This window comes from Opisthorchis viverrini (assembly GCF_000715545.1).
Source record: "Opisthorchis viverrini unplaced genomic scaffold opera_v5_139, whole genome shotgun sequence".
NCBI classification, from domain to species: Eukaryota; Metazoa; Platyhelminthes; class Trematoda; order Opisthorchiida; family Opisthorchiidae; genus Opisthorchis; species Opisthorchis viverrini.
The window spans coordinates 866329-882041 of NW_008751795.1; the positions used below are offsets into that span (position 1 = coordinate 866329).

Genomic DNA, 15713 nt, shown 5'->3' on the forward strand with positions numbered 1-15713 from the left:
AGATGATCCGGGAGCGAACAATGAACTTGCGTACCATAAAAACGATCGGTTTTGCTGCTCCTTCATCATCTTATTGATAGTAAGCCTCGGTGTGTTGCGATTCTGAGCGGTCTTTAATCCAGTGGGTTTGAGATTTCCATCCGATCCTCTTAGGACTTCATGCGCAGAAAAAAATGCTCAAATAATGTGCGCAGCCGGCCTGTCCTGTTCACGTCGCTTACTCGCTAGTGCGTTGCCATTTCGCCGCACGCTTCCACAAAAGTTTGCACGTTATAGGCTGTACGCCAGCGGTAATAACATTAAACCTATACGCATTTTCATTTGCATTCCAACTACAATACAATCATCATCATTGACAGTGCTAGATGAATCATTTAACTAAAAATTCGACTGTGACGTAGCGCTGATCCGTTTTGGGGACCAGAAGCAGGCCGATCACGTCACTAGCATCCCATCTTCCGTCTAGCTTGAACCATGGAGTAGATCGGCGAACACGGCATTGCTGTTGCCATGCTATCCAGAGAACAGTTGCTGGCGCACGACCGAATTTAACAGGCTTCACCATAGTGAGCTTGTTACGGTTTGCTAAAATCGGTCCTGGACACGTGAGAATCTTGTCACTACACCGCATTTCAACGTGCCGATTGAGAGACGTTTCCATTCGATGTTTGGGTCAGTCGGATACGCACACAACTGTGACCTTACCTGAGAAATGGCTGACTTTCCGGAAGATTAGCATAGAACTAAAACCAGGTTTGAAAAACAGTTATTTTATTTTCTTCAACCAGACCCTGGAGACTGTTGAGTGCCTTAGTGGGCGAGGTAACATTATGGTTGCCTAAGCATCCTTTTTTCGTCCCAAAACAAAAGTGGTCTGCCGACTTTAGTTCTCCAGGATTAAGGGAATAGTCTATTTATCAACCACAAGTTTGATTCATAACTGTCCTGAGCTAGCGGTTAATATTGTGCACATTCGATTTGATCAATGGAGATGGGATCCCTGGATGGGTGCGATCACTTCGATTGGCAGCACTCGTGTTGAAAATTACCTGCAAGTTTCTATTATCATCACAGGTAAAAAGGTACATTTTAATTTTCTGCCCTGGCCTTATCGACTGAACCGGTACATAAACGGACACGTTTGCTCTAGTGAGGCAGATGATTAAGATATGCATCCCGATAAGATCTCCTTCCGAAACCAAGATGAGGATGGTTTTCTAGGTTCACTGGGTTCGTTTTATTTGTGGACAAACTCCACATCTTATCTAAAAATATTTGCAACTGTTATTTGTAGCTCAATAGTTTCAACACGCTAACAGAATTGTATTTGACTTGGAAGAATTGACTTCAACACAGGTGACAAGCTTTGACTTTCAACTCATTGTAGGCTTACCATACAGAATGAATGTTTATGGCTTTCATACATTTCCCTCCATCAATTCCACATTACAGATGTGAACGAGTGCGTGGAGGGTTTAGTGAACGGCAGTCAGGCATGTCCGGGTGAAGGCATGTCTTGTGTAAACGTACCAGGCACGTACAATTGCTCCTGCACATCCGGATTTTCGATGGCTCAAGATGGCAGCTGTGTTGGTAAGTAATATTTGTATGTATCCCATTTTTGTTAATTACAGACATCAGTGAAGGACTCATGGTTAAGTGAGCAACCACCGTACTGCGAGAATAACATTTTCTGACTATATCTTTAGCTACATCAGTACACTTAAGGGCAGTCTGAAATTGTTTCGATGAGTCCATCGTTTCGAGAAACGAAACTGCAATGAACTGTTGTGATAACTGAACTGTCACGTAACTTGGTGCTCCAAAAACTAAGAGTCATTTGGTAAACTAGACCATGCGAATGGTAGGACTCCATCTAAGTTGGACTGCATGAATCACCGAATTAGTGCAGTTGAGTCTTTCAATATTATTCGCATTGCCTGATCTTGGTGTGTCTCAGTGCTGACTGAAACACTCAAGCTGCGGTACCTAACTGAAAGTATTTCTTGAGCTTCAGGAATGATATTTTCGATCGAATTCAGCATTGATATACGCCTAACTTTGGTTTGTTCCTATCGATTTAATTCTATTATATTTGTATTGGTTTAACTATACTCCATTAAATTGGCGCTAATATTACATGGAGATTATATGAAGAAATATGATCGAAACACTGGACAAGTGTAGAATGCTGTTTCTCACTTCGGTGAGGGAAGGATCACAAAACATTGGCTTGGTTCATCTGGTTTAACTAACCGCAAATTAGCATGATGCTTGTAGGATAATTGCCCGTTTTTCTTCTCCAACATGTGTTACTTTACATTTTGAAATCAACTGAATTTCTGTTCACGGCGTATGTAGATTTGCAGTCCATAAATGGTCTTCTTTACTGTCTAATATTTCCATGGTGCACTTGATGTGACGCACTTGATGGATTCACCAGGTATCCATCACGTAAGTGAAATCAGCTTAATTGATCACTTCGTGCTCTCATTGATCAGATCTTTCCGTTCACTGTGGATGATTAGGTAAGTGACCGGAAGCATTCCGTCGATATAAATCTCTGGAAATCGAAAGTACAGTAAAATCCATATTATACAAGTTTAGTGTCTAAAATGGAAGCATTGGGTAGCATATGACACCCATGGCCTTATCATTTCCGCCCTTCCCAAACCAAGCTGCGCATTCAAACTGCTTTTGAAGAGATCAATTGTTTCGTGTAGATGGCATGTGCTGTTTTAAATAGGTCATTTTTCGTGCATATAACTTCCTCTTTTGCATTCTGGATTGAGTTTACCATCTCCTCAGATGTGGACTTCTAAGCTCCAAGTAGCTTTTGGGAGTCGGTTTCGGTTCCCACTGATGCTGATTTATTCAGCCGGTCATTTCACTATTAGTGAAAAGGTACAAGGATTTGTCTACTTCTTTATTCTTATCACACCAAATTGATTTCTCTAGTGGATAAAATAAGAAAGCTTCGGTGGAAATGTAACAAAGAAACCTGTGACAGAGACGCCATATGCAGGAGTTTGGATGTTAATCACAGTGAACCGAAACTTTTTCATGATTAGTTTCAAAAACTAAGGTCAAAATGGTGTCATCAAAAGTTCGCGGATAGCGCATGATGCCGACCGAATTATCTGGCTTTATTTAGGAAAAAGACCTCCTATAGGACTTGCACATAACCTCTGTCCTCGAGTTAGTTAATGGTTAGTGCGCACTGGATGCTTTCTGGCAGGGCCAGCTGCATTCAGCAAACACTCGCATTTACACATGAATTTAGTTTTGACAGAAGACAGAAGAAGAATCTAGCGAAGTATCTCGTTTGTGACGGTCCCCTCCATGGTACATGTTATTTATCATCTGCACGTTTGTTTGCAGCAGAATGCATACCACACAGTTGGGTGTGCCTTCTCTGAGGATGAGGGTTAAGGCATAGTTCTGATCCATGTCACATTGGGAAGCAAAATATTTTTACTTATAAAGACCGTGATCTTCGCAGGCAAATAATAGAGGAACGACTGTTCATTGTTGGGAGTTTCTGCAGGATATGTCATTCTTATCTTCTGTTTGCTTGACTCAATCCAGATATCAACGAATGCGATGTGTTAAGAAACCCGTGTCACAGCGGACAACAGTGTCGGAATATAATCGGATCATTTCAGTGTGTCCGACAGGTTCCCTGTGGATTCGGTTACGTGTTGAATCCCAAAACACAACAGTGTGAAGGTAAGTGCAAGTAGGAAAATTTTCCGTCCATTAGGCCTGGAGTACCGTTTTTTTTTCAGATTTACCTTATTTTCTCACAGTTTAAAATTGTTAGGACCAAGCTCAATTCCCGAAATGTTGTCCAACGTTTACCATAGACGTATGGGTTAGTACGCAGCCAGAGGCTGATGATGACTGAGAAGGTAATTCGGTCGGGACTACAAAAAGTAGCTTGTTTCAGGCCACAATTTGTGCCAAACATGCTTTGCCATCTTTCGATTTCAGGTGCTTCTGTTCTGTTGAAAGGAAGGGTTATCCATTTTGGAGGAATCCTTTTTTGTCCACTCTGCCCGATTCTCAGAATGCAGATGCCTAGGTGCCTATAGATTATCACGGTTACCGGTAGACTTTTAACAGAGCAAATAATCTGGGGATTCAGGACTTATTCTTTACAAATCGTACAAACTAGTCTATCGAATTCTCCTATGAACATCCAGTGTCGTTCCCGGTGCTGATATTAATTGTTCAGGTGTTTGGTTCTAAACACAGTCTGTGTGTTCAGCAAGAAATCTATCTGAACCTCTTTTTGGCTACATCGACGGCTCACATGACAGAGCACTGCTTACGCAGTGATTGAACGCAGCTCAGACGGATAGCGGACGTCAAAATCAAGTGGAATCAAAGTTTGGGTTGCTTGACTTGCACCGCCGTTCACATTAAGCATTTGGGACGCCTTAGAACAATGTGTATGGGAATTAAGTGTTTGGAACATCTTGGGAATCGATCTAAAAACTTCGTTGTATCCTGACAATTTTTTTGGGAGTTAGAAGAATATAAGCTACCTGTTGCTCTGAATGATAAACATAATCGTAGTTGGAAGACGGAACCTTTGAAGGCCTACAGCATCATCTAACACAAGCAGGGCAGTAAGCACTTTGTAAATCATTTGATCTTTTCGTGGACACAGCGTTCATTTGATTGGTTAATCACCGCTGGTTATTTAGATATATTCATGGAAGTTAAACTAGCTTGTCACTTTCCTTTAACTAATTAATTAATGGATGCTCGAGACAAAAAAACAGTGATATTGTTCGTTCTCAAACCAACAAACAAACGAGCTTTTGGTTGAGCACCACTTACTAAAACCGCCATGCGATAATAAAATCATCGTCAGTGGCTGAAATATGTGTTAAGACACTGTGAGGCAGTTCTTCGGAGAAATATAAATAACCTAAAGAAAGGTATGTGAATTCTTGTGACTTCTCATTGGACGTGTTTTTGAACACGTTCATTCATAGACCGATCAGAGCAACTGTGCAAATTATAATGGGTAAGTAATTAAATCCACCCTATGCTACGAACTGTCGGATCAAACCTCAGCTGTACACGTTGGACGTTGCAAATAGACCGTCACTGAAATGAAACTTAGGCATCGTTTTCATCGAAGTACCTTCGCTAATGTAGTCGCCTAAGTGAAAATTTTTACAGGGTTATAGTGCGTTTTAGTAGCTTGATTTAACTGAAGCTGGTAGTATTGCAGTTTATGCTACTCATGGATAACCTCATTCGCACAAGGCTCTGGGAAAGTGAACATTCTCAAGCTTCCTCTTACACTTTCCCGGGCGTTCTTTTGAACAACAGTTATATATTATTAGACAGTGATGGCAAAGTACTGCAAAGTGATTCCATAAGTACCCTAATCACTTTCCATCAGCTGTGAGACGGATTTCGACCTTCGACCAGACACTACACTCATATTCTTTCAGTAGTACATGATTGTTAAAGAGCCTTATTAGGACTTCCGAAGAATTTTGAACAGTACACGATTATATAAATCAGATGAAGGTACAACTGAAGCTCCTTACCTCAAACGAGATGAGTCAGTGAACAGTAAACACTAGCTTTGGAAGAATACAAATCAAACTATAAATCAAGTGGTCATAATTGTTTCGAAGATGTTTTGGGTGAGGTAATTCTTTAGTTTCCTGTTGTCTGTTACTTGAGGAGTTGCCACCAATGAAGACAGTCACTCATTAAAGGCTCTAAGTATTCAACTAACTACTCGACTATGCTCGACAGTAAAAGCAGATCTAGCTGTATTTCGATTAGCGCACATCATTGCATCACCTAGACGACCTTTTAATTCGATCTGCATTACCTCTTGATTAGTCGGAGACTGGTTAGCTGCGAAACATTGATTTGCCCATGGTGATGGCAGAAATCAAGACACTGACCAAACAAATCGTAGCCGATTTGATATTTAACTAAATTTTACATTGCTATTTTAATTCAGATAAAACATGTTTAGGTTTAACGATGAACGACTGCGCCGTTTTCGGGGCCACCTGGATGTTTGCTTGTGTATGATTCATTCTACTACTTTTTCAACCGGAATTTTATTGATATTCTTTAGGATCTTAATCGGTTTTTTAGAAGACTTTCAAAAGCTTAAGTAGTTCTGGAATGCTCACCTGATGTGTTTCTTACTTCTGACAGTAGAAGCTTATAATGCCATCTCTAATAGCCATGGAAATTACACTTTTGGTGAACTTTTACCATTCTTCAGATGTTAACGAATGCAAAGCTGATCCGAACATCTGTGGTCCAGGCATGTTGTGTATCAACGTACGCGGTGGGCACAAGTGCGTTGATCAGATATGTCCGGGGAAAGCAAGGTTAGTATCTTGTTAACTTGTTCATGTTTTTCCGTTGTATTAATTTTGCCCAGATTCCGAAAGAGGTGAAATTAAGAATCAGTAGCGTTTTAATACGTTCAATCATCGACGTGACAATGAATTTCCTGCATCTGAATTGGCGAAAAATCCTGCTACATAATACTTCACCTAGCAAATTTTATGGCATGCATCAATATATTTCCGGTTTTAGTTTTTCTGTATTCCGTCTGTAGCATTCGTCTATGTTTCTTAATAAATTCCCGCAATATTCGTGGATGAAGAGTCTCAATCTAAATTTCTATAGAAGTATGGTAAGAAACTTCAGTGGGTCATCCTCTTTGCCGTCGGGAAAAACTTCTTGGATGTTATCTGAACCTTTAGGTAACTTAAGAGTGGAGACAACAGAAGTTGATCATAGCCATGGTGTAGAAGCAACTGTGTGAGTAACTCTCGTTTTCGCGACATTCAAATTTGGTTGGGTGATATTTACTTGTCATCTTGCGCGTCAGCATTAACTACCTGCATTCTTATGGTCGCCGGTGCGGACCATATTCAAGCGGATTACTGTGAATTGGTGAACTCTTCTCCACAACGCAGCCCCATTCATTACCTTAGCACTAGTGTATTCTTCCAAAAGTTTGGTCACTTATTCGTTACTTCGTTCGCCTTTTTAATACGTCAGTGAAACTAGTTAAGTCCTCATTTCAAACGCCTTAGTAATCCAATACTGCTAAATCCGGTCTGGTGAATCTGTGCTGTGTTTCCTAAACGCGAACTTTGATCACTCAACCTATGTCCATGCCACATGGATCTGACTGGTCTCGCAATTCTAAGAATGTCCCCTTCCTCTCTTCTCTTAACACTGAGTGACCTAACGGTCAACAGAGACAGATTAGTTTTGAATCAGATCTTTTGACATGGCAGATGGCAGGTCTTCGGTACGTTTACATTGATTGACGAAATCTGTTAACAGAACACAGCTTCAACAAAGATCACTTTAGGGAGTCCAAGGCCCGTTTGAATGTCTGTTCGTTCAGTGGTGTCAAATGATTTTGCAAGCAAAAGCGACACCAGCGTTCATTGCGGAATTTGTGGAGTTCAAACATTTTGTTCTGGTAAATATGGGTTTTCACCAATGCCATCACGGTGGTGGTACTCCTCTGACGTACGAAACCCGAAAATGCAATCAGCTAACCATGTTACCGTCACCGTCAAGAAAACTCACTAACTTATGCGGTTGAATGTGCTTTGGTGATCAATGACGAGTGCAGAGGAGATGACAGTATAAGCAGAGATGCAACTGAGAGGCCATTTTCAGACGCAGGTGTGTAGAGAGAGGAAAGTGGAGTAATGATGGTTAATGGAACAAACATGTATTTTTTTGTGGTTAAGAAACATATTTCGTAGGGCATGGTGGAACCAGTGGATGAATTTAGCAGGTCAGTTTCATGTGTTCGACGTGCAGTTTTAGCAGTTTTAGCAGTTCCAGCCGCTGACTGGAGCCATTAAAGATGTAACATTGTTGCGGTAGACGGAGCTGAACACCACTATCTTTACAAAACACCTGCTGGTTATCAGGATGATCAGTGATGAATGATGAAGATATAGCTTAATCAAGATTACGGCAGTAAAACCGTTTGCCCAAGCCAATGGGGAGACAAGTAAGATTTACATCACAATCAATAGAAATATAGTGTAAAGCTAGGCAGTAATATGCGCCCTGATATAATGCATTGGTCTCCATGAAATGTGGCATTCTGGGAATTATTTTAGATAAGTAACGGCTGCGAATAGATCACTTGACTAGTTGCTCTAAGATGCCATATTTCGATGCTGTCACCAGGCTCAGAGATATAAAGAAATATTTGCAAAGTCTACCATCATTTGCAGGTGCTTCACGGACAGATAGACCTATCCGCCTTATCATTTTTATCGTTTCAAGATGTTGGTCTAGTTTACTTATATTTTCAAATGTTTAGAGTCACAGTATCTATGAGGGTCTGATGACTGGTTTAAAGAGAGTTCTTCCATTCCCCTGTCAACAAGATTAGTTCTGAATGGGCATCCTTACAGCGGCTGCTGCCATCTGTAACTCACCCAGAGTTTATGTATGCTATAGGTATGACTTTAGGTACCACCTACTGATCTTGCGTGATTGTGTTCACTGAAATACTCATCAAAAACTTTGATTAGTTGCTTACTGCCATTCAAAAGCATTATACGAACGCCATTATGGGACAGAAAAATATGTGAGTTGTCTTTTTCAAATGATGAAATTTAGTATACTTTACAATTTTCGAAGAGCAGTATATGGGCATACGTTTCATCTACAAACGAAATTGCATGCAGCTGCTTGTCAGCATTGTGTACAAAACACAATTCGCTTTTACCGAAAATGACAATTCTTTCTGCTTTCAAGAAAGGCTGTACCCATAAACGAGTGAAGTTAGGAAAGTGGGAATAATTTCGAATTTGTATAAGGGAGTGCATTGAGAAGGGCAAGTATTGTGGTGAGTCTACACAGAACTGGACAAACAGTGAACTTAAGCTTCGCTCTTATTAGAATTAATTCATTCCATTGGCCTTGCCAAGGTTTGAACTCTGGTTCTAGATTACCACCTCTAATCAGGCGAGGAAAGAGGCGATTCGGGAGGCTTGTCCGATGCCCTGAACACCGATCCGGTAACTATGTTGGTTGTGTCGGTCCAGTGCCCTGCCTGTGGAGACCTCCCAATCAAGTAATGACACAGCTGCTTGCAACTGGTCGAGAAAAATAAGTCACACGCTCAAGATGGAGAGTTCTGTCTATTCTCGGTGTTTTGAACGCTCATTCGTCTATTGGAATGTCCAGTGTAAAGTCACATTCAGTACAACCTGTTTTGTAGGAATGATTGGTGCGGTCACTAGGATAAAATGAGCCAGATTCCTCTGCAATGCGTTGTCCATTCTTAAGTTGAAGAAGTTGGAACTGGAAGATAAGTGGTGGATGCTCGAAAACCGTATCATATCAGTTGGTTCAGTCATCGGCCTGGTTTGGGTAGCTGAAGGGTGCTTGCGATTAAATCTGTAGAATAATTATTGTTTCTCAGGGACCTTTTAAAATGAACGATCTATTTATCAGATGTGTTACAGCAAATGCTTTTCGTTATATGGGCTATCTTTTGATTTACTACACTATTTGTACTTAATGGATGATCAGATCTAAAATTTAGGCAGTGGGCTGAGTGTATTCTTTTTGGTGGATCGCATTTTCAAGGTAATCATGGTTCCAAGACGCCTCACAGTCATGAAGACAACCATTCACTTAGTTGTCTCATGCTTCAAGGTGAAATGAATAAATTTGTACAAGGTGAGGGGATAGGAACTTATTAACGTGACACTACTTTTTTGATAACAAGTGTATCTCTGATGTACCTCAACCAAACTTTTGAGGGATTGTCAAAGTTGCCAAATTCCGGAGATTCATGCTGTGCTATGATCAGGGTGAGTAAAAAAGAGTTGCATGTTGCCAAAGGATATCTGGACACCAACACGACAGTGTGCAGTGACAATTCAGTCTCAAGGTCAGATGTCACGCAAATCACAACAGACGTACCACTATATTAAACATTCTTTGGCTAACCACATTAATAAGGTTTTCATGTCATTCATCTGTCATCTAAAAAAGACCACTCTCGGTGGGTAACATTTTGCACTAAGGTTCAGTATTTCACTTTCAAATTGAATGGATTGTTGGATTTGTGGTCACCTGTTCAGACAAGTCCAGCTACGGTCGTTTTCCTGCCACTATAGGCAAATTAAAGATAGGGGATAGCCAATTGCAGATAAAATGCCTTTCTGTTTTAGTTGTAACTATTGAAATTTGTTATCTGCCTGAATTGTGGATATCTGCATGTGGGGTTAAAACAAATGTGTTGCAGCCATTTGCTATGAAGTTATCAAGCAAAAGTTTATATATACATATATGTATATGTACTATTGAAGTTGATGTACGGCAAAACTGCGGCACAGTTGCCCACTGTAACTGATCAATATAGGCATTCGGAATGCCGGGGACTATTAATTTCGACTTTGTTAGCCACTACAGGATTGGATCTCCAAAATACCGTTTCTGACTACTGAAGCCCTGTTCCAAGAGGGTCTTGACTAGGTATGAAGAATAGGTTTGTGAACTGATTTTTAACAGACCAACAAATCGGACCGATTTATTCGGCAGAACAAATCGGATTATTTATCTCGATCAAACATCCCAGTGATATTCGTAGTATGAATGGCTTCAACATTGCACGCGCTCAACAATACTCTGGAAAGGAGGAAGCCCACTTCCAAGAGGTTCTTGACTAGGTATGAAGAATAGGTTTGTGAACTGATTTGTAACAGACCAACAAATCGGACCGATTTATTCGGCAGAACAAATCGGATTATTTATCTCGATCAAACATCCCAGTGATATTCGTAGTATGAATGGCTTCAACATTGCACGCGCTCAACAATACTCTGGAAAGGAGGAAGCCCACACGACCTCGGAGTTAACAACTGCCAGAGATGACCTAAAGCAAGTCCGAAATATTTTCTCCTTCCAAGCCTTTGTTAGCAAAACGGCGATTGATTGGGTTGCTTACAGATTTTAAAACTATTCACGACTTGAGAAGATACTTCGTTCCCAATTATTTACAAAGTGGTAGGATGTTTGGTCGCCCCTGTGGAAGCTATTTAGCACATATCACCTATATATGTTTTTATAGGCGAGACAAACACGGGAACTGTGTACCGTGTCCACAAGGCTATGTATTCAATGTGACAACCGGATCATGTGATGGTAAGTCATCGGTCTTTCAGTGATATGACAGACGGTTTAGAACCAGCCTGTTTCCAAATTCCAATTCCTATCTGATTTTACCAGAGTTTGTTGAGTTTTTTTTTAAGAAATGCAAACGTCATACTACTGTGTGGGAAATCTGCGTGTAGTGGAGTTCACATAATGAGCCAAGATAAAACTTCTGGAATTTGTCAGTAGTATACGTCGTAGACATATGCGGAATATAATTTTTCACATTTCTTTTCAACTATTTACATTAATGTCCTATTCTTAGGCGAATCAGTGAATACCATCTGAGACCTGATTCCCTTGCACGGGTGGAAATCCTTCCTCCGTATCCTTCCGAAGTTGAACGGCTACCACATCTTTACTGACTTACTGGGAGGTGTTGGACACCATAAAACTCTTAGCCGCATTTTCGTTTTGTGTCGAATCGTGTGCGAAAAAAATTAATGTTCCTGACTTCACAACCATATTTGTTCGCAACTTAAATTCAAGGCATCTGGCAAGTTTAAGTCCATTTATCAGAATAATCTAAGGCATTGATACACACAGGACACCACCTATAATTTGCTAAAAGCTGTGTGAATGATGGCTCAGCTAAATTAAATGGCATATATATATCATTCCGAATGTCCTGTCGCTAGTTTGTCCCCTTGACTAAAGCAAAACGATTTGGTGAGAATAACTATTGCGCACAAGAAGAATATATCAAGTAATAGTGAATTACGTACATACGTATGCACTGTACGCTGGCAAACAGCATACAGATTTGACCGTCAACCAAGATTCGCTGGCGAAAAAGGGCGTCAATTTTTGGAAGCTGTATGTACACGCAGTTTGATCTTCACATAAAAGTTTACCACTGGGTAATACTTATTGCCTCTGACCTATTTTTGTCTACATTCTTAAGTAAGACACTAATTCTGAGTGCGCCTCCAGGGCGTAAACATGTGCAAAAATTCGTTAGAATTCAACAGAAATTTGCTACGTGCATAATCTAATAGACAAAACAAATAAGCAATGTATCAGGAAGGTGAGAATGACCTGGAAGAACCTAATGCTTTCCACCCTTCAGACTGCCTAAGTACTGGAGAATGCGCGAAATTACTTCGTCATAAATTTCATACTATAGTGTGATAGGGCCCAAACTGTATTCCAACCGTTATTACTATTACTATCTTTAATATATTAACAATAATACAATAATAATATTATAATATAATAATAATATAATGTAATAATAATAATAAATAATATTCATATTTCAAAATCGAACAGGGTGATGGTATCTTCAGAAATTCGTGTTCTGGATTTAAGTCAGTTCCTTCAAGCAACTGTTCAATAATGTCCTGAACAATTATTCATTTATTATTATAATTTAGAGAAAGGTAACGCGGATATGCAGTGATACAAACACCCACGTTGGAAGACGTGATAGCGTATCCAAAAGGCACTGCTAATGACACTTATTCAAAGGATTGTAGAATGCCCTGAAAATGTTTGCCCATGGTGACGGAAACGTCGGATAATAGCACCTTATTACTCTGAGTAGTGTTTTGACTTCGGAAGTTTTCATACAACGGACTGTCCCAAGTTGGTGCTGATAACCAGTCTACCTATTTCTAATTGCCACTGTAAGGTTTCAGTGAATGACCAAATATCAATCGGGTAACTCCACTCTCTTGTGGTACATTAGAAATGGTGAAACTATTTTACCAGCACAAGGTTGCTTCATCATTCCGAAGTTTTACTTTTTTGTCAGTAGATAATGACTCCATAGATGGAGTCACTTCTGCTTTTGCCCTTCTGCATGCTTTTCTAGTAGGTAAAGTAACATGATCATTAAAGGTTGATTTGACTGTTCAAACACAGAAAAAGCAAAAGTTTATTTCTGTTGAATTTCAGATGTAAATGAATGCAGTGTAAGTAACCTGTGCAAACCGTGGGAACAATGTGTGAATAAAAAAGGATATTTTGTTTGCGAGCAAAAGATGAATTGCGTCCATGGAAAAAGGGCCGATTCGAACGGGACGGAGTGTGTAGGTAAGTTTCCATTCGAATTCCAGTTTTCCTGACAAGTTGCGAGTCTGAAGAGATCTTTCATTGTGTGTTGGGACCACTGAGCACACATGAAACAGTACTAAAAAACTTCGTGATTTTTAGTGACTTGGAGTTCCGATTGTTCGCTAGCACACTGGCCCGAATGATGTCAGCTTTAAGAGGTGAATCATTAGTTTCGGACGTCTTGACTTTTTATTGATGAGGTGAAGTTTGTTCTGTAAAGAAACAATAATCCTGATCTCTCTAAGACATCTACCGTTGAACCATCTCTCCTCTTGGACAATGCAAAGAGCTACAGAATCGTCCGAGCATGACTACCGCTTCACACATTCGGATGCTCAATTACTGCTTTCTTTTCCACTTACATTTAGGAGATACCCACAGAGACGATTTGTCCTGTTTTAATGCACATGTAGGCAAAAGTGGTTCTGCAACTCACTTTTATGGAATGGGAAGAAGAACCAACGAGAAGTCATAACAGACTTCCTCGTATGACCCACGCAGTGTGCGCGCCTGCCAACTTTGTGTGTATAATCATAACATGCATCAGTGCAAAACAAATGAGGTCACTTGCGAATTCCTTACCCAAACGAACCAGATACAACCTAACCAGAAGCCAGAAATTGAATATGGGCAACTCTTTAGGCCATAAATCTTAAGGTCTGAAAACTGATATAGTTGTTTCCATGTGTTGGAACATTAACATCAGTCTCCTTCTCTCTTGGCCGCTGTGTATGCGGCTTCACTGATCGGACAGGATAAGCTCAACGTAATCCTTACCACGGTACCAATCATAATCCTGAATCATATTAATTATATTTGCTCTATAGAAGCAGCAAACATTACACCTTTAGTATTCGTCATTCACCGGTTTGAGAGATTACTGCGCTCTGAAAAGACAGACCACGCTGTTGTTTCAGTTTTTCTGGATAGGACTTTCTACCCCCCCCCCATTTATCATCTTTGCTCACAGATATTGATGAGTGCTTGGAAAAATCGTTCCACTGTGCGCTGGATGAGGTGTGCGTGAATACTGATGGCGGATATAAATGTGTTCCTTCTCCGTGTAACCCAACGCAAATGTGAGTGCGTATCAATTCGTTTTAGTTCAAAACGTAGTCACTTCTCGAACCATCATATTTTACCATTTTTAAACTTTGTTTTTGGTGATTGGTCTGTTATTGTTCTTCTCCGGCTGCTCGTTAACTGGTAACACATCGTAAGTTTACGCGTTAGCACTGGGCTTCCCATAATATCTGGGACATTTGACCCACGAAAAGTAAAAAAAGACAGCAGCCTTAGATTGGGCCAACGACAGGGCCATCTTTCAGGAATGGAAGATATTGATGAGTGCTTGGAAAAATCGTTCCACTGTGCGCTGGATGAGGTGTGCGTGAATACTGATGGCGGATATAAATGTGTTCCTTCTCCGTGTAACCCAACGCAAATGTGAGTGCGTATCAATTCGTTTTAGTTCAAAACGTAGTCACTTCTCGAACCATCATATTTTACCATTTTTAAACTTTGTTTTTGGTGATTGGTCTGTTATTGTTCTTCTCCGGCTGCTCGTTAACTGGTAACACATCGTAAGTTTACGCGTTAGCACTGGGCTTCCCATAATATCTGGGACATTTGACCCACGAAAAGTAAAAAAAGACAGCAGCCTTAGATTGGGCCAACGACAGGGCCATCTTTCAGGAATGGAAAGATTTTATCGTTCTGCCTGTCTCTAAGGCACATGTGCGTTGTAAAAAGGCACTGACATCTGACATAAGATGTGGTTTTTCCAACGTTACTCAAGGACGTTTGCAATCAAAAATATTGCAGGGAGTTGAAATACGCACCGTTGCAGTGAAACTCACTTAACCTAGACTAGTGAGCTTGACATATTTACGTACTCACACTTCACAAAAGAAAACCAGGCACAAACACACAAAGCCCTCACAATACTCGTTGCTGTTCAGGGGATAACTTCGCAGTCAGGTGTCAGGTGTCTACTATCGTATGTTTCACTCCATTGTAATCACTCTTATCGCACAATTCCATGCGGAAGCCCATAACCGTCGTAACCGAAACGTCAGAATCATTACACGTAATTCCAAATACCAGTCTTCTGTCCAATACCCCTGCATTTTAACGTTTACGTGGAGGTCAACTTATTTGATAAAATCAGGACCACTGTTGTTCCTGGTTGCCCATATGTGCGATGATGTCGTCTTAAGCCCACTGATTCCGATCAGGCAACATAAGGTTGATCAATTGTGCGCACAGAAACGTACGATAATACGTCTTACTGTTTCACATAAAATTTACGGCATTTTTTAAAACCGATCGAAAGGCATCTGTGTGCTTGGCTTTGCATCTCCCGATGACTGACCAAAATGCTTCGTTAATTCACATTGATTCTAGTGACTAATTAGATTGTCCAAGCACGGAGATTTTCTAAC

The 15713-nt window shown here is 40.4% G+C and overlaps 1 protein-coding gene across 1 annotated transcript in view; it reads left to right on the forward strand.

Annotated features, from left to right (window-relative positions):
* Window positions 1-15713, forward strand: part of T265_06607 (hypothetical protein) — a gene marked incomplete at both ends in the record, with an annotated part of 113342 nt that overhangs the window by 39807 nt on the left and 57822 nt on the right. Inside the window, 6 exons of the mRNA XM_009171911.1 lie at window positions 1453-1593; window positions 3589-3729; window positions 6275-6383; window positions 11129-11202; window positions 13111-13248; window positions 14607-14715. Of these exons, the coding sequence (XP_009170175.1) occupies window positions 1453-1593; window positions 3589-3729; window positions 6275-6383; window positions 11129-11202; window positions 13111-13248; window positions 14607-14715 (712 nt within the window). The remainder of the gene's footprint in view (window positions 1-1452; window positions 1594-3588; window positions 3730-6274; window positions 6384-11128; window positions 11203-13110; window positions 13249-14606; window positions 14716-15713) is intronic.